We start from the raw sequence: 25598 nt of genomic DNA, 5'->3' as shown, positions 1-25598 counted from the left end.
GAAAGTATGAAGCTCTTTTGGTCAGTGGCATAGGTCCTACAAGAAGACAGGGCTACTAGTATTCGGTGACCTGTAAAATAAATTCACGTCCTGTTAAGATAGAAAATTTGCATTGGTATGTAAAAAAACCATAATCTTTCAGTCTTCCAGAAATCATATGCAATGGAAAAATTACTTCTTTGCAAGTGTTATTACACTGAATGATGATCATCAGAAAGGAAAGAAACAGAGTGGATTGTCTTTAAAAAGTGACTGCTAATTAAAACCCCAAATATTATTGTTATGAAGGGATCATTGCTCTGAAAATAACTGACACTGTTTAGTTTTGTTTTTTTCATGTAGTATCAGCAGGTTTTTGGCGTCATGATATCCTAGTCTCAAGCTGTGGTTCAGAGTGTCTGGATTCTATGATCAATTCTGTGAGATAAAACAGCTAAATGTTCGCAGTTTTCCTTCTAAATGGGGGCATACACATATTTTGCTAATGACAGAGTGAATTGTTGGTGTTAATTTCATCCTGTACTTGTCAGGAGGCTTCCTAGTGCTTGCGCTTGGTCTAAACAATCTTTATCCGCCCTTCTAAATTGTTACTGAATGAAGGATTCACAACTGAAAGTAAAAATCTTTGTCAAGTGTTAAAAGCTAAGCTTTTTGTGGTGGGAAGAGGGGAGACAGTTTCCCAACAATTTATTTTTATTGTGTTGAACTGTTTTATGTTTCAGCCTTTCTTCTAGTGCTGCCAAATAAAATTTATGAACAAAAGTAGCAGCAAACACAGTAAATCAGGCTGTCCTGTTGAAGTAGAAATGAATGAACTGCTCCTGTTCTGACAGCTCCCGCAACAGAGTGAAACTCTGGGCTGATTTTTCAAAATCTTATTTTCTGTAGCAAAGATTGCTGCTGCTCTGAAATGAACACTGGTCAGGAAATTTCTAATATGCTCCTAAACTTATTGCTATTGACTTAAAGCAGCTGCTTCATTTAGTAATGTTTGATAGGCATCTTGATTCAGAATCACCAAAAATGGGGAGGAAAAGAAGGATAGGGAAAGAGAGCACATATTAGGGGCTTACTGGGCTACATGGAACAATTAGCAAGAGCCTTATTTCCATTCAGCAGCCAGAGTTGTTTCCCTTTGAACTCATTTACATTCTTATTGCATAATCCTAAATGGCCCATAACCACGCACACAGTCAGCTATTTCTTTGCATTTTTTGGCATTTTAAGCTATTCAAACTATTCAGCACCTCATAAAATTTAACACTTTTTAAAAGACCTTAATATCAGTCAGTCCATGGGAAGAAAGCTTGCTCTTTGCAGTTTGCTTTTTTTTTTCTTTAAGCAGAGACTCCGAAGCAGAGAAAATTCTTATTAAAATTGATGAGAGTTTCACCCAAGAGAGGGCTGCAAAGTTTATCTTCCCTGTTTTGTTGAGAGCTTTTGTGTTTGCCCTTGCCTTTGAAATCTTTTTGGCCCATTCTACAGACACTTATATTCTGCAGAGCTGTCTGGCAGTATTGAAGTTACTCAGAGCTGGCAGAGTCGTATCTTCTTATATTGCTCACATTCTCCTATGGTGGTGAGTTAACATTCTCTTATTTGTAACACTATTTTATATGCTTCTCATTTTGCTGCCAAGACTCTGGACCTGTTCTGTCTGGACCCTCTTTACTGTTACTTGATACCTTGCACTTTGACACCTGTATACAAACACATTCATATGATGTTGATGGCTTCACTCGTTATTCAGGGTTAGAAGAGCAGCTGCCCTCCTCTGCTGCAACTTCAGTTCAGTCTTCACATTGATTGCTGCAATAGCAAATTTGTTGGCAAGGAGGAAATATGGTCAGATTATTTGATCTAACATTACTAAATATGGAAAGATAATTTCCTTTTAGTGTGAGTTTGGCAAAGTCTCTGAGTGCCTCCGTGTCTCAGATCTTCAGTTATGAAGTCAGAGTGACACTTTCCCACATGACAGCTACCTATTTTGGAACTGAAAATGTCTTCAGTTTGTACATAACTTGGTATCCTTCACGCTCCTCCTTTGACAAAACGTCAGAATTTCACCACTTTGCAGAGACCTTGTCATCTTTGTGTGCCAATGTAACTCATAAAAATGTGCAACAACTACAAGAGAGTAGGAGGGAGCCAGGACAGCATCTGGGTGGCAATGGGGGAACACCCTAATCTTCCACCTAGATTTTATCCAAGGTTTATGGCATCTGACTGCTTTTGAATTGCTTACCTAGGGGAAAATTGGACAATGACTAAATATAAATATAGATCTAAAGATGGACAGAGATTCAGTCCATTTATAATCCCATCTTAAGATCAGAAAACTGTATTTACAGAAAAAAAAGGTCCAGGTGAGCTATATGGGTGGTTTGCATAAAACTCTCCTCATGCGCTTAATGGCTACAGGTCAGATGGCTACAATGTGGGGAAAGTAAAAAGGCAGATGTTACTGCTGGTAGAATGATTTATTAAAGCTCCATCAAAAAACCACTGCCACTCTGAGACTGCAACACCTGTGTGAAAATGCCCTCATTAGTGTAACAGCGGGTTACAACCTCTGATTCACTTGCTGATTGACATTATAGCTACAGAGAAATGTGTTTCTCTGTACAGTGTGTTCCCCTCATGTCCATTATACTGGAAAGGGTAGAGTCCACCTTCATAGTCTTCTGTATTTCATCTGAATGATGTTTCAGGTTATTTTGGGTCTGTCTGAAGACTCCTGTAACAATGTTAATTTAAATGCAATAAATGTAAACTTATTTGTTAAATGAAATAAAATCTAATTTAGGAAAAGCACCTATGCATGTGATTATTTCCAAAAGACATAAGTAGGGTTTATGCATTTTCTTAAGAGCTGTGTTAATTGGGGCTGGTGTTTGAACTTAGAAATTAAAAAAACTCAAAGCAGCTTGACACTCAGTGCTGCTCTGAAATTCCACTCGAGTCCTTCAGAAATAATTTAGGACAAATGGACTTCTAGATTTTATGGTACCTGGGAAAGCAATGCTTTATTCAAACAGCTATACTCTGGTGACTGAGCACAAAGCCAATACTCCATGCACCTCTGGGAACTCTCCACACTGAATTTTACAAAAAAATATGATTAAATGTAGAAGATTGAAGAAGAAATGATCTGCAGCTGCTGTCTGCTTTTCAGTTAGCAGACCATGTCTTCCATGGATAGGTCATAAATTCTTAACTGCTGCGAGTACCATAAATGCTGATTCCCCTAAAGAACTGTGGTAGTATGTGTAGTATTCAGCACATTTGCAATCTGCAAAAAAGGGTTGAATAGTGAGATAACAAAATTTGCAGATAATGCAGAACTACTTTAAAGAGTTAAAATTAAAATTGGTGGGGTGCCATCTGCAAAAGGATCTCATTCTGTTTAGTGTCTGGACTATGAAACATCAAATGCCATTTGGCATTGATGAGTACAAAGTAGAAAAATAAAATCTACTTAGCTCAATTTTTATTAGCTATTACTATTTAAAAGAGAGATCTTGCCCTGAACAGCTCTCTGACTAATCAACTCAAGGTGGGAAAAATAGCAAAGAGCGTTAAAAAATTTTTGGAAAGAAAAAACCCCAACAGTCTGCTGTGTCAATCTAGAAATCTGTGGGTTCCCACATTTTGGATGCTACATGCAGTTCTGCTCTGTCCTTATCTCAGGCTAGAAAAGAGACAGAAAATTTCACAAGGATTATTGGAGGTATTTCATGGCTCCTAGTACAAGCACAGACTGAAAAACAATGGCTCTTCAGCTTGAACAATACAAGCAGACAAGGATTTGAAACAGGTTTATAAAATCTTAAATGACATGGAAGTGAATAAAGAATGTTTATTTGCTATTTTCCAAAATGTAAAATACAGGAAGCCACAGTAAAATGTCAGACAACAAGGTTAAAACAGACAGTGCCTTGCACGCAGCTGGGAGGCCCACCTAAGCCTGCCCTCATGATGTACTAAGGTAGTGTACTTGCTCAGGCTTGTATGCTCTAGAGTATAACTGCTGGCTGTTCTCTAAATTCCCACTTATATGCATGAAGTAAATCTGGTTTTGTGAGCATCTCATGTCATTTTCAGACGGAAGATACAAACCAGCTTTATTTGTATAATTTCTGTAAAGCTTCACAGAAATACAGGGTCCAAAGTGTTCTCCTTACAAAGAAGCTTGCTGTTTTTCATGAATTCTCCAGTGCATTACTGTTTTGGGCACCTTTCCTTTCTTGTAACATCTTTTGCCCATGACCACCATAATGGCTGTGTTTGTGGATCCATTTTCTGTGTGCATGTTTCTTTATGCATTTTAAGATGGAAGTTTTGTCCTTGGGTACCTGAATTTCTACTTAGACAATTAGGAATTGTAACATGTGCTAGTAGTTCACTAGACCCAGTTACGTATGTTTCTTCTAGATTATCTAAGTAGCGTGTGTGTAATGTCAGCATATGATCTGAACTGAAAGCATGCTTCCAGCCAAATAGAGCATTGTAGAGTTAATGAAGCAAGATATAGTGAGTTTTCATCAGAGTCAAAGAATTTTGTATAAGATAAAATTTTGTCTTTCTGCTATAGAATTCTAGATTGTCAGTACTGGTGTCAAGGAGGGAGTAAGCACAGAAGCATGGCAGAAAGTTATTCTTCACGTGATCAAATCATTCCACACTGTCTAGGATGAATGGAGTTTTTGCCAAGCTCCTGCAGAAACCCTTGCACATTGCCAGCCAGTAAAGTGAAACTCTGTGAAAGGGTGTCTCTTCTGAAAATTTAGAGTATCCTTTAACTTTTTATTTTCCCCTAGCTTCTGTCTCACCTGAATTCTGTAATTGTATCTTATGATCTACAGATTAGATCCAGGATATATAATCTGAACTTGGTCCATATAGGTTTATGATACTGTGGGAGTTTTAGTGGACTTCTAAAAATAAACTAAAGTATACTGGTTTTCATTCATATCCCCATAGCTGGGTACAGCAGTCACAATGAGCCAGAAGTTGTCAGCCCTCGCTATCATATTTTAAGTCAGTGAAAACTACATGTTACTCAGCATCTTCTGAAATTGGGCCACAGGTTTTTCCATGGGACTAGGAAGAGGTAAACTTCATATGGCACACCAAAAGCTGCACTGAAATACTAATTTTAAAGGAACAGCTTTTAATAAATAGGAAGAAAGTGCTAAGTCTCTTTTTACCTTCTGGGTCTCCTTACCCTTGCACTGAATTCTATGAACTGCATCTCCAGGTAATTCTTCTGTATCTCTCATCAAGGCAAATGGGACAATGACAAATCTTGTAGCCTTTCTATGTTAGTGCTGTGGCATATGATCTTTCTAATCGAGACTAAAAGAATATGACATTTCTTTTACTCACAATGTTAACATTAGCAATATCAAGGAGTTCAATTTGGCAAAGGTTTTCTTTTCATTGCCACAAATGAGAATCAAGCAAAATATGTATGGCTTGAAACTTCTATAGGTGAAACCTTGAGAAAGAGCTCAACATAATTATGCATGGTCTGACATTGCCTAAGAACAGAATGCAGGGATTGCCAGGGATGGGTGCCTGAAGAATGAGTTGTAGCATTTGGTGGTGCTTTGCCGACGATTGATTCTACTTTCTAATTTTGATTCTACTTTCTAATTGTGTTTCTTTTTTATTGTTGCTGGTTTTGGTTGGGTTTTTTTGGTTTAGGTTCGGGGTTAGGGTTTTTTTGGCAAAACAACGGTCTGTTTGAAGGCCTGTGTTGTCATTTTTCTCTCCCTGCTCCACACCATTTGGGAGAAGAAACAGGTAATTGCACACACCAGTTGTGAAGACTTACATCTTCAGAGTTGTGTTCCAGTTAAGGTTACGCCCAAAGAACTAATTTATGAGGACTGTGTGCATGTTGAACAAGAAACCTAAACACCAGATGTAGAGTACCAGAGTTCAGCACTTGAACAAAAACATACCCAAGGCTTACAGAAAGACCATTACCGTTTCTTGTACGTACAATAGGTAATGCTTTGAAGTGAGCTATGTTTAGTCCTAGTATGTATTCCATTATTGCTTTAAATGAGGCAATTGTAGATTCTGGACTGCTCCATAGAAGAGGTAGGTTATTTGCTTTGTTTGCAAGGTCATAGCTAAGTCTCCAAATATTTAACATTTTCATGTTTAACCTTGCCAGGCAAGTTCTCTGTTTTAGAAGCAAGCTTTTAAAATGGATAAACTATTCTTGAGATATAGTTTGTGCGTGTTTAAAGTCTCAGAAGGAGCTTAGCAATGTATCATGTCCGCTTTTCTTTATCAAGAACATCTGCTGTTCATTTGTGAAAGCAAACTGCAGCTTGAGCCTAACAGAAGCTTTGTTACAAGACTTAAAAAAGAGCTGCACTGGCCAGAACCATGTTTCCCACCTACACTAACCAAAAAAATTAAATTAAAATAAAAATATGCCACCTGTTAGGTGGGGTTGTAGTCACAATGTTCATGTTGTAGTATCCACAGGTTTATAGTACTTTTTTCCTAAGACTGACATTAAGAGTTCACATCAGTATGAACTATTACAACAAGAAGTAGCTCTTTTTGTTAGAGAGCACAGACCTGTTCCCATAGACAGAGCATGTGTTACGGTGTATCCAGTTCTTAGCATCCTCTGCTAAGTTTGCTCTCAGGTACTTCATTCCCCTCACAAGTCTTTTGATCAAGGTGCAGATCCAAAAACTCTTGGGTCTTGATTCAAGGAAGATAGAGGACACTGGCTAGAGTCTGATGACTATGGGAAACACCTCTCTTTTTGTAGGACCTAGGATGAGCCACATCCATAGAACAGCTGTTACTGTCTGGATTGAGTCTCTTGGGGCTGCATGAAAGCCTTCAACTGTATGACCTTCAGATGAGCCCATCTAACACATAACTTGCAATAAAGTGAATAATATTGCATTTCTGCTGATACCTAGACATTGGAAGAAGAGGTACACTATATACAATCTCTACCGCATTTCAAGTGTAAGTGCAAGTGCTTTATATTGTTTTTTCATATATCTTCACTTCTTTGAGTAGAATTACACTTAAAAAATTTGTCATGCTACTTAATCACTTTTCTTCTGCTGCCGAGTCCCTTCTTTTTTTATGTTAGTCTTTTGTTTGCAGGCAGCACAATAAAGGTCAAAGTTTGTCAAATATTCTGAATGGTTTTCCACACCTCCCTTGACATCTCCTCCTGGTGTGACTTCTACTGATCTGCCCAAAGCATACGTTTGGGAGCTCAATGGTAACATCTGGCAACTATAACTGAGGCTATCCTCTTTTTATCCCTTTGCAATTTCTGATCTCTGTGGCCTTTTCTGAGATGTAGTTCCCAGAAATTGCTGGCTTCTGGTTGAAGGTGGGCATGGAACAGAGGATAGGCTACAAACCCTTCTCAAAAAGTTACCTCACTCTGGCATTCCTTAATGTTACGATAGGCAGGCAGCCAAATAAGCAAAACACTTGCTATTCATCTAAAGGAGGCCACTGCTGTCAGATATCATCTACCAACCCACTGGCCAGTTTCTCTTAAAAGTCTATTTTTTGTCCTATCCACTGTGGATGTGGGAAACAGTTTATTCTCTTCTGCTTTGCACATACCTTTATGCATCAGAAAACATTTCTCATTATTGCTATTTTTCTTGTAAGACTTGTTACCCAGGTCATCCAAACTTTGTTTTCATGTTGTTTTAATGCTTCCAGACACTACAGTCTGACTGTAAATGTGCTAGCTACACTACTAACCATCAGTGTTTTTAATAAATTATTTCTCTGTGTTGCAATGAATGAGATACAAGCTAAGAGCATCACTTTTAATAGCCTCAGGGGCTGCATATCCCTAAAATTCTCAAGACAAGTGGAAAAGTCTATTTTTGCATATTTTTGCTTTATCAGTGCACGTATTAATTAAAACAACAAAAAAATCCATACATTTTCTCTAAGAAGTACATTCTGTATTTTTCCATCTCAAATATAAATAGGCACTTTATAAATAGGCATTTATGATACCAAGTTCTTCTCACTGAGAACCATGGGTCAAAAAGCAGTGTCACTTAGCTACAGGAGCAGCAAACCTGCTTATTTTAGGATGTTAAATACTACCTGCTATACTCTGTTATTCTTTAACAGCCTACAAAGGGGACAACCTTCCTCAAAAAGCAGCAAGGTATGCAAATTGGATTGGAAGCTACATTTTAAATAGCATGTAAAGTATAAAAAGTAGAATAGAGAATATTTCTGTCATTCAAAGGTAAATTCAAAATCAGTTTTCTTTAAATGGATTGAACCACTCAAATACAACTGATTCTTTTATTCAGTGATTGAATACTTTACATACATAGGTCTTAATTCTGGATTTTGTGGAATTAAAGGCAAAGGTAGTCTACAGAAATAGCACAACTGAACACTATGTGCTGACAGAATCTGAATGTTTTAAAATTCTGACTTCATGGGAGAAGGATTGTCTCTTGAGAGGAATTTTAGTCATTAGTGGAATTCATATTGCAGCATATGAAATCATCTCTATGAGGGGAGTTATTTTGAACAGCAACTTCGTAACAATTGTATCATTGCCAGTCTTAGTACAACTTTTGTTGTGCCTGTCTATATATGATGTAATTTGGGGGAATTTTGCAAACCAAGACATCTTTTTGATAGCTGTTTTCTTTCTGATCTCATTGCTTGTGTGTTGATGTGACCTTGAGCAGCAACATAGGACATTTATCTAGTCCTTAACATCAAGCACTGAACACCTCAGCCAATATAATGAACATAATGTTAGAATATGTCATGTAATGTTTGCCATGATTTCCAATAGTCTTAAAGTGTTACTGTGAAAGTGAGCAACACTCAGTAATAGTACACACCCCATCAGTGTTTCACAGTTACTTACACTTTGGTTTATTGTCAGTTATGGTTAACTCTTTTTGGGTGCTGTGGATTTGCATTCATTGTCAACCTCACTGGAGCCAGCAACAGTTATTACAAAGCAGGATATGACTTTGAAGTTAAAAGCATGAGCCAAAAGAGTGTGTCTCATTGCCCTAAACTGCTACTGCAACTGTGATGCATTTAAATAGACAAACCTATGTTTTTTTGAAATTGGTATATAAACAGCTCTTTTATGGAGCAGAGATATAGGCCAAGTTTTAGAAAATCTTTCCTGCCCTTTCAAACAAGAAAAAGGGTCCCTGAATAAATTTGGCATTGGTGGTCTCTGAACGCTTTTAGGTTTGTGACAATAGGGACTAGTTTGTAGCAGCACATTTTTTAATAATACTATCCTTTAGTGTTCAGCTTCCATAGATTTGTTGTATTTTTTTCTCCTTATTTCTTTTATTTTGGAGCCTAGTGCCATCCCTTTTCTATAGCATTCCCCCAGACCTAGATGCAGAACTGAATCTTAACTCTGGAAGTTTCACAAGCAACAGGTTCTCTCAGCTCTTTCCACTTGCTGTGTTGATGCATGGAGCAGAAGGCCTGTTTCATCTTAGCAGATTTTCCAAGAAGACTGAGCAGTTGATGGGTCCAGACAAAAGCTCAAAACTCATGTTTGTGCTAATACAGTGGTTATTTGCTGCTTGCTGTCAATTTTCCACTTGTTAGTGTTGTAGAGCAGGTAAAGAAAAGCTGTAGCCACTGGGACTGGCAATACTCACACAGGCCAAGCTGTAAATAAAGGTTATAGCCTTCTGCTGTTGGGCATTAAATAAGCAGATAAATTTCTCTTTGCTGTGGATTTATTCAAGGCAGATGTTTTTAGTGAGCTCTGGAAAGGTTAGGGAGGAATATAAAACCTGCTGCAGTTCTGGAATTGATCCATTAGGATCAAAACCTAGTAACCAGTGATTCGTTTAAGGGTCCCTGACACTTTTATGGCAAGACTATGTATTTCAGAGAGGGCTGGCTCAGTTTGAAACACATTCCATACCCAAACCTGAAATAAATCCTTGCAACAGAGCAATTCTGCAAACTTCTGCTATCCCATCATTTCATTTTTGACAAAAAAATAAAAGAAAAAAATACAGTGTTTGGGAAGGGAGTGACTCATCCTTTTGAAAGGAAATGGCATGCTGATCGCCTGTGTTAGTGATTTTCTGTGTGGCATTTCCTCAGCGTAGAGGTGTGGATGAGCAAAATAATACAAACATAGCAAGCATAAAATCAACACACATGGAAGAAACGGAAAAATACTTAATGTAGGCTTAGCCATGTGATAGTAGAAGGGCATGTATAATGCTCTACCAGAGCTTGAGGGGTCAGGTAAAAATGGCCTTGTGTGGTTCAAGAGGGACTTAACAATATGATAAAATAAAAAGAAAAATGGAAGGAAGGTGTTTCCCATTGCTTCAACCGCAATTGTTCCCTGGGATAAGTGATGGAAGGTTTATGCTTGGGAGCTTTGAAGCTGGGCTGAAGAATACAGAGAAGAAAACACTAGGAGGAATGATTGTGAACTGGAAAAAATAGTAAATATATTAGGTGACATGTAATTGATGACATGTATTCACAGGCCAGAATCTTAGCAGCTGTAAACAGATGTGGCTAGACTAGCGTTAGTAAAGAGGTTGTGATGTAATGCACTGAGAAGGTGGTTCTTTCTTCACACCAGTTCAAGTGCTACTCTGTCATTTTACTGTATTGTATTACTTGAAATAGCAGTTTCAAAGCCATTTTGCCTCAACTATTTTAAATTCAAGGAAATCATAATATCCAGTGAAGCAAAAATGAGAGGTAGAAACTCCATTCTGATATACTTTCTGGCTTTGGGTAAGTAAAGTAATCTCTTTTGGTTTCTTAATCTAAAAGGAAAAGATAGGTAGGAGAGCATTGACAAGTTAATAGTAAGAAACAGTTCTTTGGTACAAGCCACTTTCTGTACCAGTGAGCACATTATCAGCTAACAAGAGTTACACTACTGTAAAAGTCTCATATTGATGCTTCACAACCCCATTTTTCTGAAAACAAGATGTGCTGAGAAAGGTATTCCTGGGAGCATGCCCTCCAATGTGCTGGTGTATGGGGTATGGCTGAGTGGGAGCTGCTGTTTTTCAGAAAGCACAGGAAAGAAAAGGCATGGCTGCAAAGAGCTTTAGAAAGATGCTGTGGTATTTTTAAACAGCAGTCGATTCCCCATTGTGCAAGATCCCACAATGTTTTCTTCATAGAACATGGCTCTTAGGTAAAGATGGAGTCAGAAAGAACTTAAGAAGTTTGTACCAGAAGTGGAAAGTTTCTCCAGCTTATTCAGCATATTCATGCTCTTGGCAAACATTAATGTCCTCTCTCTGTATATTGAGTAAGTAGTGCCAGGAAGAAGGGGTCACCACATCACTGGCAAAATTAATTTGTCTGAACTGATACCCAAGGATTAAAGGAAAGAGAAAAATTTCTGACAGCTGTAGGTTAAGCTCCAACAGATGAGAAACTCAGCTGGAGTGAGGTGGGGCTAGATTAAAAATGAAAGGTTTTGAAAGAAGGGAACCAAGAATGGGTAAGTTTGGTTGGCTAAAGATTGTAATTTGGAAAGTAAGTGCTGTGCCGTCAGAAGAAAGCAGAGCTGAAATGCGGACTGGAAACTGAGAGGAGAATGCTGGGAGGAATTTGCACAAGCCACAACCAAGCCTTCTTCAAATCAAGACAGATCATCAATATTTTGCCCACCTGGAGGTTGAAGAAACTTCCTGTTCAGTTGCCAAGATTTGATAATGTAGTTCAAAATGCAGCATTGCTCGTTTGCCAGTGAGCAAACACAGCCACAACTATTACTCATCCCAGCTCATCTTGATCCACTCAGTTACTTCATGACATGTAGGCAAAGGATCAAAGAGTCGGAAGATGGAGAGCTGACATATCAGAATGGGGTAATAGGAAAGAAGGGGGAAATATTGTAATCAGGAGTTGTTATGATGACTGGGGAAGTGTGCTAACAGTTAACACATACTAAAGTGACCTTCAAAGAGGATGGCATGTCTCATAAAGCGGAGGAAGAACCTTTGTCTGAGGAGTTAATTCTCTGGTGGAAACTGGTGTATGTCTGCTTTTCCCATTTTTTTACAAAAGAAAGACACAGATCCTCAGCAGGTTTCAACAGCTCGATTGAAATCAGTAAATCCATTCTCAGTTATACCAGCTGAGAATCTGCCTGCAAATCTGAATGTATCATTAATGCCAATGCAAGCAAGGATATATTAATATGGTTGCTATTTAATGGGCACAGGACTGGTTCATTTTGTTGAAAACTCTTCTTTGGGCTACCAGTAGACCACAAAGCTCTTTAAGTCGAGCAGTACGTTTGTGTGAATATGTCTAGGTCTTTATAATCCCCGTACCACCATAACATGAGAATGACCCTTAATGATACTTTCTCAAATTGCAACTCCTTATCTTCTGCTTTTAAAGATCAAGACAAAATTTTGTATGTGTCTGCATTTCTTGCCTGTATATTGTCAGGAGCTGCTATATCTCAGCACATTTGAAAATTAGATGGCTCCATACAGATTTATAATATAAGCCTAATCCTTAGCAGCAATGCTAGAAATTTTTGGTCTAGATACCTTGCAGTCTTGCATACTTAGAGGTATAGTAGCACTACTGCCCTGGAGTCTCTGAACAATGGGGACCCAGGTGTCAGTATTCTTCGTTGGCACTGTCACTTATGTTTCTGCAGGTAAACCGTTCTAGTGGGAAACTTTTCTGTGTAGGTATCTATTTGCCTGACTAGTCTTATGATCTTAACAGTTTGACTTATCCAAGAGTTTTTTCATTTCATTATGTTCTGCCATTTGGCTTGCAAAGAGTATGTGTTTAACAGCTCCTGTGTCAAGAACTTTCCACTGCATTGCTAAATGTCCAACATTTCTTCCTAATACCGTCATCTGTTATGTTTGCCTTCTTCCTCCACTCTCTCTCACATATTTCCAGGTCAGAGGCTACCCTGAGCCTCAGATCACATGGTACAGAAATGGGCATCCTGTCCCAGAGGGAGACCATTATGTCATGGACCGCAGCATTCGGGGAATATTCAGCTTGGTAATCAAAGGTGTACAGGAAGGTGATGGCGGTAAATACACCTGTGAGGCTGCAAATGATGGTGGGGTTCGTCAAGTGACTGTGGAACTGACAGTGGAAGGTAAGAGGATACTTATACTGTTGTTGCGATGATTATAGAGTTTAATTAAATGAACAAGCTGGGTTAAACTGTCTGGTTAAAATCACAAATGTACACACATGCTTCCTTGCTGGTGCAAGAGTAAGATTCAGTAATTGCATTTCACAATTTAAGACATTTTGCAGGGAACTACGTGTCTACAGCTAGATATAATGTGCGTTCAGTTTCAGATGTGTAGGAGGATGCCCAGGTAACAAAAGACCTAGCTTTAAAGACTTTGCTTTAAACTTTGTAATTTTCATGGAAGCCACTACTCCGGACAGAAACAAAGGCCTGGAAAGTTAGCATTTTCTCTCAAGCAGTAAAAACTGTGGCGATACTGGTTGCTTCACAGCCTATCAGATAGGCACAGTGAGCCAATGGGTTTCTGGAGTTCTCCATGCATGCTTCCATTTGCTAAGCTGAACGCCTGGTTGTAATTGCATGCTTAATGTCACACAGGAAACAGCCAAGATCAAACCCAGGAATTTTTAAGAGAACATCTGCATATTAGATAGTTGCAAACTGCCAAATTTAAAATTTAAAGAGTGACACAAAGCCAGGGAAGGATGGAAATCAATTGTACTGCTTCTCTCTTTGCAATTTAGTCATGTCAGAGATCTGTTGAATATCAAAGCTTCTCAGGTCACAACTTTGTGTTGAATTCTTGAAGCAAAGCAAAAATCCACAGCAGTCCTGAAACAATCAGCATTTGGGTTTATTCAGAGTCAAAATCTCTAACAGATATCCTCAGAGTACATACTGAAATATGCATAGATCTGGCATGATTGTTACTGCCTTCTGTTGTAAAAATTGTGCAAAATCTCTTTTTTCCCCCTAGTTTTAAGTTGTGACAACTTTTATGAGTGACAACTTGCATGGAGGTGGAGGATTTTTTAAAGCTGTTTTTATATCAGTTTTTCTGACCTCAGCTTTGCTGCAGTTAAAAAGCAATTTCATGGCAGTACCCAATGACCGAATTTCTCAGAGTTTAAGAATTACGCAGTCTTTATTCTAAAAATCCCTCTATGCATCAAGATAGCAAAGCTCAGATTTTTTTCCTATTCTTAGCAAAGATATCTATGTGGGGCTGATTGCTACTTGAAAAAATGAGTGCCTGAAAGACAATCTAGTCTTTCCATCCTGTCTGGCTTTCCTATCTGACAGCAATGTAGGTGCTTATAAGGCTCTAGAACAAATATTTTTTCACAGCCATCAAAGCTGTTTGTTTCATGCTGCCACTTTGGATCTACCCCAGGTCACTACCCTTTTTTAATGTGCCAAAGCTACCAGGAATGCTTTGTGCAGTAGATGGCGGTGAGCTTACACGACTTTGTATGCATCTCCCTATTGCTCACAACAGCAAGCATGATGAACTATAGTGCTTCAGAAAGAATCATTTTACAGAAAAGGTAGACTGGGCTAGCACAGGACTAAAAAACAAATCAAGTAAAGTCAGACCTCTTTCAGAGCCCAAACCACTTTTTTTGCTATCTTAATTTGAATTAGTGCTGCACTGTAGAAATTAGACACAGCGTTTCATTCACTTGTTTAAAAATATTCTTGCATGCATAATCTGCAGTGTTGTTACTACTGAGGCAAGGGGTTAGCTGGTAACTCCGCTAAAACTTGTTTTTGAAATTGGAGAGCTTAACTTTGGGCTACAGATGACATAACCTTATACTGCAGGTGTTGCATTCCTCCTTTATGTTTGAAACCTGGAGAAATGCATATTTTACATAGTCTTTAGTATCTGTAATTCCCAATGGTCCTGACAAAACTTCTGACTTCCTGTCTTTCTGTCTTATGCTTACAGGAAACTCCTTGAAGAAATACAGCCTGCCATCCAGTGCCAAAACCCCTGGGTAAGAAGTCCACTGGCTTTGATATTTTTTAACAGACACCTAAATATGTTTTGGTAGAAAAACAAGTAAAATGGCTCTTTCTAAAGAATAACCACTTCTCTGGATTTTAAGTGCTTCTTGCATTTTGTCTTTAGCTCTGATTCACTTTGAGGGCCAGTCAAAAAGGGTTGGATTCTTATCTAGTTTTCAGCAATTCCTCACTGGAAACATATCCACAAGGCTCCTTACCTGTGCAATAATCAGAGGTAATGGAGGAAAGCAAAGCCTGGTGATTGATGACTCAGTTCTGCACAGCATTGCATTGGAATAGAGTAACTGTTTGGTATGATTTCTCACACTTGTGAGATGAGGATAGCAAGAATGGCTGGGCTCTTGGAGGCAGTGCAGTGCCAGCTACTGAAAACAAACACTTCGATATCTGTGAACTCAAATGCTCTAAGTTCAAATCTCAATTTATCCCAAACAGAAGAGCTACTATGAGAGGTGCTCTGTTAGTAAAATGGTTGAGGCTGTCAGGAAGACATAAGTAGCTTGATACAGCTACTGCTCCCTCATACTGACAGGAATTAATCTGGTTGAAAACAGAACAATCTGCTGGTATCTGCAATGTTGCACCCTCTTGTCTCTGCTCTCTGATATTCAGAAATCCTTCCCCACATCTTCCATAACCTGACAGTCTCCTTATAAAGCCAGAGCAAATACTGGTTTAAGAGTCATCAGTAAGAAAGAAAAGCAACTGAAATCAGCACTCTCTCACATATAATTTAAGTATATATTTCCAAACAACACAGTGGGTAAACTGTAGTCCAGAAGAAAGGATTGTTCTGGTTTGGAGTGACTTAGCAAGAATAGTTTGGAGTAACTGTTAGCAAGAATGGGTTGATGGGGTGATCTACACTGGCACACAGAAGAGCCTTCTTGCTGTCGTGTAGTTTCTGCACTTCACTAAGCACTTACAATTAAGTGAATGCCACTGTTCTAAAAGCCCCAGGCCTAATTATTCCAAAAGCTGAATTCATTTCTTTATAAGTGGCTTGAATTTAAGCAGAATTATTTCTGATTTATATCCCTGGACTGTGTCACCCTGGATTATGTTTCTGATTATGTTAGTGATCAGAATACAGATAGTTAAAACTGAAGATTTTAATTTCATCATTGATATGAATATTGTTTATGTATGTTTTGGATTTGAAAATTAACTGAGATTACAACAGTGAAAATAGTAAGTGAAACTGAGTAATCAGGAAGGCTTTTACATGATAATGTCTGTATTGCAAATGTACTACTAGAAATACACACATGCTAAATAATCAAAGCAAGAACTATCCTACTCCATTGCATGGAGTTAGAGTGATTTTCCTCACTTTTCATTCTCATGTGTTTTACTCCTATTCACTATTAATAATTTTATGGCATGGAAAGTTTATGCCTTGCATAAACAGGGAGGAGGGAAAAGAAAAAAAATTACATTTCAGTTTGTGTTTATCTAAGAGACATCCATAAAGCTGCAGGCTAGCTGGTAGTTGATTTTCTTTTAATGCATTAGTATATGTATAGATACATAAATACAGAAACACCACCTAAAGATAGTCACTAAAAGACTTCTTTAATACACATTTATGCTCTTCTTCAGTGGTGGCACGAGGAAGATGACATTAAAAGCTATCAGTTAATTATGTGATGAAGTGTTTTCCATTTTAGCATATTGCGGTCACCCTTCTCTCCCAAGACTTTTTGCTGGTCCTCTTGTCCATGTAAATCCTTTCATTATGGTATCATCTCTTACTTAGAAACCTCGAGCTGCCTATATGGCAATCATCATGTCTTGGCAGCACCTTGGACTAAGGCAATGCAGTCACTGTTAGTATCTGACACCTGGTAGAAATGGTGAGATATTGACACATCTTACTTGCATGTGGTAAAACGCCATCTGGAAAAGGCGGCCTTGAAAATAGTTCAGTTTGCTTGAAATTAAAGGTTAAAAAAAAAAAAAAAAGAAATCACCATCTGCTAATGTGTGCTTTTGCTGTACCAGAGCTTCAGAGCAAAGAGTGTAAGTGTTCCCTTTGACGTTAACAGACCTGAAGTTGCACCTTTTTTTTTTTTCATGCTATAATACTGCTTGATGTTTTACATTTTATGGCTGTGTAACTGAGGGGTTTGGACTGCAGTCACTGATGTCACTCTAGTTTCATTCCACATGTCGTTTCCCAGCTGTGCTATCCATGTCAGTAGAGCTGGGCATTTACACTTAACAGATGTTCACCTGGGATGAGTGTACTTTGGTTTTGTGCCCTTTTCATGTTTGCTTTGCAAACATTGTAGTGAATGAGATTCCAAACAGAAGCCTTCCCCAAACAAAAAATATTTACTAGGACATGTCAGAAATGTTGCAAAACCAAGTTGCTGATTCATAAACCAGAAATTACTGTGTCATTGCACACAAAGTCAAAAGAAATTGCATGATAAAGAACTGTGAACAGTGAACAAGTATGCACAAATAATCTATTAGGAGGCATTTAAGAAACAGAAAATGGGAAAAACTAAATGAATGCAGTGTTTCCTATCATTTGGCTTGCCCAGCTCTGCTTATAAGCAACTGAAATTGTCCCCAGTATCTGTTATGTGAGTTATGTGTATGCTGGATGAGGGTGTGTAGCATCATACTATTCAGTTGCATGAGGAGTCAAGAGCAGTCATTATCAGCATTTCCATTTTTTCCACTGGCCAAAAAAATATGTAACTATAATCTCGAGTACCACCAATTACATACCCTTGTTGGCAGACTACTGGTCTAAAACGCTTCCTGATGTGTGCTTTAACCATGACAGTTTCCAGTTCTTCTGTAAACCCAGGATGTCAATTGCCTTTCCAGGGGAAGACTTACTGTTCCATCTGTGGAGCACAGGCCAAGCATCTGGGGAGAGAGTCCACCCAAGTTTGCTACAAAACCTAATAGAGTTGTTGTGCGCGAAGGCCAAACAGGCAAATTCTCATGTAAAATAACAGGACGACCTCAGCCTCAAGTAACTTGGTTTAAGGTATGATTTCCAAAAAAAATAATGTTTTCTTTCTCTTTTGAAATTTTGTGACTTGAAAGGATGAAATGCACTTGCCACTGCAAATTATCATGGTGAGAATTTACATACAAGGAGAGACATATTATTCCTCATTTTTATGCTGAATGAACTCACAAAAGGCAATAGCATTCCTTCTCAGTATAAACTTCTCCCTTATCTGTGTCATTGTTGAAAATATTTGTACAAAAAAATCACCTGAAAGCACGAGACAAGATCCAGGTTCCATTAGAAAAGTAGCGAGTATGGGACATACTTGCCCAAAGACCTTACTAACTAGATAAAAGAAATAGACAAAGGATGGAAAATGTGGATATTATTATCTCTGTTTTATAGAGAAGGTCTGCAGGGATTTAATGCTTTGACAGTGATTACAGAGGAGTCTTTGACAGCTGTGAAAATCACAGCTGTATTTCCCAAGTTCCATGTCAGTGTCTCAGTCATTAACTGCCCTTTCTGTATCACTCACATTGGGTTTTACCTGTATATTAGAATGAAGATGATGTTTGCAAAGAAATGAAATTGTATTGAAAAGAAAATTAACTGTTTAGGAATTAACAGATATGATTGGGTTTTGGTATGCACGATTGTTTTTGCAAATAAAAAAAATATCCAAGGCAGATGAACAGCAGTTTAATGGTTTCAGTCTGACCTCTGCTAAAACAGTGGTAGCAGAGAAGTGTCTGACATAAAATAAAGGAGATCTGAGCTGCCAACTTCAGATCTGCAATAAAACTGGGAATTTTGAACATCTGTCATTTACAAAAAAAGTGTTATAAATGAGTGATATTTAAAATTCATTAGACTATTAAAAAAGAATTGAAGACTTGAGTCCTAGTGCCCCCTTTGGGCATACACAAGATCTCCAACCACTTTTTTTTGTTAGTAAGGAGAGAGCGTTCATGTGATAGTTAAATATTACACTGATTAGGCCATTTTTACTGAAACAATTAGCACTTTAGAGAATTACAATTACTTTCTTTAATTTGGGAAAACAAATATATGACTGCTCTGTTGGCATCCTGCTCCACTTCAGCCTTCAACATTCAGTTGCCTTATCTATAGTAAAAACAAAACAAAACAAAACAAAACTTTTCTCAGAGCTTTTATTTTCTTCTGGTGTCTCCAGGTTTTCTGGGGGGAGAGGGAAAGAAACCACAAAAAAATCCACAAAACTGCTCATAGGGCAGGGAAATACATCCAAGTCATAGTCTGCTTTAATCCAGACTTATCCTTGTTGTCTGTAATACAAGAATGCCAGGGTACTTCTCAGAAAACAAGCAGCCTCTTGCTGTGGAAGCACTTGCGAAGGCATCTTCCTTCAGTTGGCAGCTCCATCTAGAGTCTGCTTCTTTCTCTAGCTGCCATTAGTTCTTTTGGGCCTGCTGGCTCTCTAGGCAGTCTGCAATGCAGCTGCTCCACAACAGCCTGCTTCCAGTCCTACCAGACTCGCTCAGGTTTTCCAGCCATGCAACTCAGTGCAAAACAGGCTTTGTCATTCAGTTCTCTTTGTTCAGGGCTGCATGGTAAACAGCAAGTAGGGACTAGCAATCCAGCACCTTGGATCTCTACTTTGGTACTTCTTCATACATGTTTTTGCAGTTTGTTAGAGGTTATATTATATATTTTGCTATTGATTGTCAGCTTCTATAATGTGTTATTCTGTAATCTGGCATTCATTGTCTGATCAAATGAATTAAGTATGCAAAGTTCTTGTTAGCAGCTCCATGAGTTCTGTTCATATTTATGTCCTTCAAAAACATATTTCAATATTTGCAGGTCTGCATATACTATTCCATAAAATATGATAGGTGTGTTGTTCAGAGGTTCAGTAGTCATACCATTGCTGGCCTGCAGACACCCAGTCCGGTCTCTTGAACTTATCCTCAGTCCATCACTTTTGACTAAATTGGTTTTCTTTAGGCTTTCATAATACTATTTTAGCACCTATTTTGAGCACCATGAAGCTGTCTTTCAAGAATTCATATGCTTTGTAAAGGGCAAATGTGTTGTTGCTCTTTATCAGAGTTTTATTGGCAGGTTGTTGTTGTGAAGCCTGTTTTTGCATCCCTATTCTTAAGGCATGGATTAACAGGTAATCATGCATGTGCTTTGGCTAGCTGCAAACAAGCTCAGGCCCATAATGCTTCTGGTCATATCAGGATGGCACTGCAGGGTCCTGCTGAGTGGTAGGTATTTCAGTTCTGCCTCAGCATCATGGAAATGAACCTACATGGCTGGTGGACCACATCTAGCTAGTGCAGAGCCGACACATGACCACCTTCCATACAGCATGGAAGCTTTATAAACAATTAAAATTGCACTTTTCAGAACTAATGAATAACTTTTTGTGTAAATGTCTTACTCTGTTTATTGTTTTCATTCCCCTTTTCTTACTTGTTAAGTTGGAAAGAATAGAAGCTTCCAAGGTATCACCACCAAACCCCTGGCTTGAAATAGCTTTTTTTTATTCAAATAGGACTTAGAGCACCCAGATAGCAGTGAGTTGATGGAGACTTCAGGAATGACAGTGTCTGAAAACACTGTAGTGTTTCCCAAATGTTTAATGACCAAAGCCCTACAAATCATAGATTTGTATGCTTTTCCTTAGGATAGGAAAAGCTGTGGTGCCTGATAGCAAGGGACTCCTTTAATGGCTGCTGCTGAAGCAGAAGCACTGATTTGCTCACAAATGAAGTGTTGGTCAATTATTTCATAGAATTTAAAGGCAAAAATTGTCATTCTGATCACCTAATCTATGTAACATAGCATATAGAACTACATGCATTTCTTCCTGCCTCAAAGCCGTACCTTTTGATTTAACTCCAGTGTAGCACTGCAAAGGAGCTGTGTCACAGCAATGCCTCTTAATGTATGCCTAGTGCCTTCTGCCAGCCCAACCTGGCCAAAGATAAGGTCCTCTTATGCAGAATTTTTCCAGTTCCTGAAGAGATACAGCATAAAGGAGCTATTGAAGGAGAGAGAACTACTCCCCAGCTTGGAAGTTTTTGCTTAAAAGTGTGATCTTTGACATGAACAAACATGAACAGAAAACTGGGTTGAGCCCACATACGGTGAAAAGAAATTTTTCTAGGAGTATGGATATAGTAAATAATGAAAAGCCCAAACCGAACTGACATGAGTGGGTGGCAAAATGCAGGGAAAAACAGCCTCCTGAAGATATGAATTATAGCAGTTTTTTGTTTATACCATCTGAGTATTATTCACAGAAGGAATTTGGCTAAAAGATAGGAGAAAGGCATTTTGACCTGACGTTTTACCAAAAAATTTCTTGCTCCCCTTCTCTTATGAATAGTTAGCTGTCTCATATTGTCTTGTAATATTTGCAGGGTGATATTCAGTTGCAGCAAAATGAGCGTTTCAACATGTTTGAGAAAACAGGCATCCAATTCTTGGAAATCCAAAATGCTCAGCTTGCTGATTCAGGAATTTACACGTGCACAGTGGTAAACAGCGCTGGGAAGGCATCTGTGTCTGCAGAGCTCACCGTTCAAGGTACAGCAAAGAGTTTACAGGAGAGAGCACAAGTGAATAAGAGACATTCCTTTAAAATATCTTTGCTTGTGTCCTCGATATAAGCATTCGCTTTTTCCCATTATCTTCCTCTGTCTTCATTAAATAATACTGTGATAGCTTGGAGCATGCTACAGCTGAAAACATTGTGTTGGTTCAATGGGAAAAAGGCTATCCAAATGCTTTGTAACAACTTTCTCTAAAACCAACTTTTCACTTTTACTGTGGTTTTGACCTCCATATGTTTTGAACATAGATTTTAAATTCAGTGAATGGAAACCTTGCACTTGTCACTATAATCAGTAATTAATTTTGTATTTATTGAGTATCAACACCAGATGCACCTTTATACCAGCTCCCTTTTGGGAAACAAAATTGTATCTGTATTTGTAGAACCAGGAAAGTAAAGTAAAGGAGCATAACCCTAAACTGTAAGAGAAAAAAAACAGCTTAATGAGATTAAAATTCAGGCTTCTCAACTCCCAGCCCTGCCTATTTCAGTGCTGTTAAAGGAAATAAATGTCTTTATATAAATAATTTAGGATGTTCTATTCCATATAGGCATTACCATATGCGGTTCATTTTGCAGTTTGATGCTTCTTAGGTTGCCCTTTGCAGCAGGCTCAAAATCATACAACCTTCAGCAACCACACTAAAGAGGAATTTCATCAGTCAGTGGGTAAGCAGTCACTGGACCCAATTAAATAATTAAATCAATAGTTGCCTGCTTCAGCTGCAGTCATAAGATCAGCTGGTTACATATGCACCCAGCAGTGAATTTTTTGATGCAAGATTTTTGGGTTCACATCAATGCTGTCATTCTGTAAGATACCAAGAGTATAAATAAGAGGATTTACATTTGGGATCCTCAGAACCACAGCTAGCTTTTACCACTTAAAGCTGTACTTTTTATCTCTAAGTTCCAATCTGATGAAGCCATTGTAGAAGGAGCTTCTACAGGTTGCCTATTCAACCAATGTTTTATAGAAAGGGCCATTTTGTTCAATAAGCCTTTTTTTTTAGACATGAAACTTGATCCTTACTTGCTCTCCCTGAAGCCGTGAGCTTTCTGTTGTGTAATGGGTACATCTGCCTTGAGAGATGATGCGGAACTGGGGTCACAAAGTCAGTTGTGGTATATGTTTTGCTTCAGATGCTGACCACATCTCTGAATAATGTGGGCATTCTTTCTTGGATTAGTACAGGTCAGTAAAAAGGGCACTCTTTTGCAATGTACTTGACTAATCAGATGATTCCACTTACCTAACCACAATATATAATACCTAATTCTTTCACTATCAATTAAATCAGGTCATAGGAGTTGCTGCAAGATGCTATCAGACAATCAAGTGGCTCAGAATTAATACCTTTTCTTTTAAATCCATCCAATCTCATATATAGATAAGCTTGTTCCAAGAGCTACATTTTTTCCCCAACTTCCCATAGTGGAAAGTGGAGAGGGAAGGGGAAAATGTTCTTTTAATTGACAGGGTTGCATGGTATTGTCTTGTCTGCAACCAGTAGTTATTCAGCTTCCTCTTCTGCATTCATCCAGTCTCTTTTCAGCTTTAATTTTTATGTGAAGAATTTCTGTTACTGTTTATTGACAGGTTTATTGAAGAGAGGTCAATGGGTTATTTCCCTCTCTCACTGCAACTTTTGTGTGTGTGTAAATAGATTCTTTTGGTCACTCTGAATGGTGTGGCAAGTCCAAGCATTTAGATGTGGATTTTTCCTTGCAAAACACAGTGGAAATCAGGGTATCATCCATCACATGTTTTTGTCTTTTCCCTGAGGCAAAGACACTGAAAGCATTTTTATGGAGTACTTGTTGATGACTTGCAAAATTCATTATCTTGCAGATTCTTTATTACATGTTTTTCTACTGTAGTTTCTAGTCTCACAGCTGACAACAGCATAGATGCAACTTTGATCTGACCAGGAGAAAACAGGCTGCATCCTGTAATGTTAACTAGGGAAAATGAAGAGATGTGGTTGGCACTTGATCTGGAGTGGTACTTCTCTCCTCCCAGCTATTTATTATCTCTTGCTGCCCCCAAGAGAAACAAATACTGTCAAGGTTTGGGGGAATGCGTGGAGGATTACATACGTATGAACTAAGAGACTGACTATGGGCAAATATGTGCTCAGTTACATCAATGCAGCTGATGAGGTACCTTGGCAGATCAATAGCCAATTCCCAGCCATGTTCCCAGATTTCCTGGTGGTGTTGCAAAGTGAAGAAATGTGATATATTAGTTTTTGTGTTATTCATGTTAAACATGATAAAACTTGCTACACAGCAAATGACTTAACAGGTGGGTTCAGGTTTTGGGAGTTTTTACTGCTTTTAATTCGGGTTTGTGTTTTAGCCAGAAGACAGCTGCAGTTTCACTGTGGGCATGCTCAGGTGTAACACCGAGGGTTTGCCTTTCTCCACTTCTACAAGCTCTGTGGAGTTCCTGTAAGATGTGATTAGCTGCCTCCCAGTTGGAATCTCTTCCTTGCTTCTCTCCCCCAACAAGGAGCCTTTGAGGCTTACAGACTCTATAGTTCTCAAGGGACATGAGAACTTAGTTGACCAGCAATATCTCAAAATGGTGTTTCAGCTGAGCAGCTTGCTGTTGTCCATATCGAATTTCGGGTGTGGTGATAGTCAATCTTGACCTCAATGGATTGAAAATATGAAAAGTGAGGGTTCTTAAGTATATTCTTTGCTTAAAATCTCTCAAATTTACTGAATTGTGTACAGTATTGTATGTATGTTACCTGTTTTATTCTTTTTTTATTTCAGGTCCAGATAAGACTGACACATATGCTCAGCCACCATGGTATGTTTTTACTGGAGTACTTTCTCAGAATATTTAATTGCAGTGCACAAATTTTGACATTTACTGCATGAGCCTTCCTTACAAAGCGGTAAATGTTTTTGGGTCAGTCTGTATTTGGAAATTGGAAAATGTTTACTTGGAATGAGATTCTCTCTTACTGCCAAATGCAGCTGCTCTGGTAGACTCCTGTGAAATAGTTGGTGGAACTGGTGGCAACACTATGAACTACAGACTTCTGGTCTGGTTCAGGAAGGCAAAATTTAGATGGCTTTATGCTTACTGTTCCCCTGTAGCCAAATAGTTATATAAACTGATCAAAACCTATGTGAGGAGAAGTTATGCTCTGTACCAATTGGTCAACCTTCCTTTTTGGGGTTAAAAACCTGCATGGATCTTGACAGTACTGAGCTGGTTGTTCTTTGCTGTCATAAGCAAAACATGGTCTGGCCATGGTCTTTGCTGTTTTCTGAAAATACATACAAAAGTATGGGTAAAGTAACAAGGAACAAAAAAAATCATATTATAGGGATTTATCAAGATTTTTAAAGTTAAATTACTATAATTTTAAAAAAAATTGTAAAATGGCTTTTCTTCATGAATAAAAAATACAGAAATGAAATACTCTAAGATAACTGTGTAAGACACTTTCATGAAGGCCAGTTGCTTTACAGTCTTCAGGGTGTTTAAACTGTCCTCACATGCCCTTGATGGGATTTCAAAATGGCATGTTTACATTGTCCTAACTCCATGTCCACTGCAAAGTGGATCTGAAAATGCTGTGCTACACTGTTTTTCAGGTATGTGTCATTTTTAGGAACATACTTTAAAATAAGTTCAGTGTATATGAAACTGTGCAGCTCTACAGAACCCATGTACTGGCTTCTTCAGAGTAGTTTTGTCTCCTCCATTGTTTATTCACAAAAAAAGAGATATTTTCTAAAATGTAAAAATCTTACAGTTGTAACTGAAAATCTCATAGGCGTTATTTCTCTAATACATTTAACTCTGGCTGAAGAAAGTACCACAGGAAATATCCTGAATGTCCCTGAGAGAATAAGTCAATGGCTCTAATTATAGCAAAACAGAGCTGAGCTAGAAATTACTTCCCGTA

At 38.3% G+C, this 25598-nt stretch overlaps 1 protein-coding gene across 1 annotated transcript in view; it reads left to right on the top strand.

Annotated features, from left to right (window-relative positions):
* The window catches only part of MYLK (myosin light chain kinase), a 222201-nt gene that overhangs the window by 78718 nt on the left and 117885 nt on the right, over window positions 1-25598 (top strand). Inside the window, exons 3-7 of the mRNA XM_010568853.1 lie at window positions 12955-13162; window positions 14997-15045; window positions 17921-18086; window positions 21473-21638; window positions 24451-24487. Coding sequence (XP_010567155.1) covers window positions 12955-13162; window positions 14997-15045; window positions 17921-18086; window positions 21473-21638; window positions 24451-24487 — 626 coding nt within the window. The remainder of the gene's footprint in view (window positions 1-12954; window positions 13163-14996; window positions 15046-17920; window positions 18087-21472; window positions 21639-24450; window positions 24488-25598) is intronic.

This window comes from Haliaeetus leucocephalus, unplaced genomic scaffold (genome assembly GCF_000737465.1).
Source record: "Haliaeetus leucocephalus isolate CR32 unplaced genomic scaffold, Haliaeetus_leucocephalus-4.0 Scaffold1, whole genome shotgun sequence".
Taxonomy (NCBI): Eukaryota; Metazoa; Chordata; class Aves; order Accipitriformes; family Accipitridae; genus Haliaeetus; species Haliaeetus leucocephalus.
The sequence above is the reverse complement of the archived record's forward strand: the minus strand, read 5'-3'. Positions and strand labels throughout refer to the sequence as shown.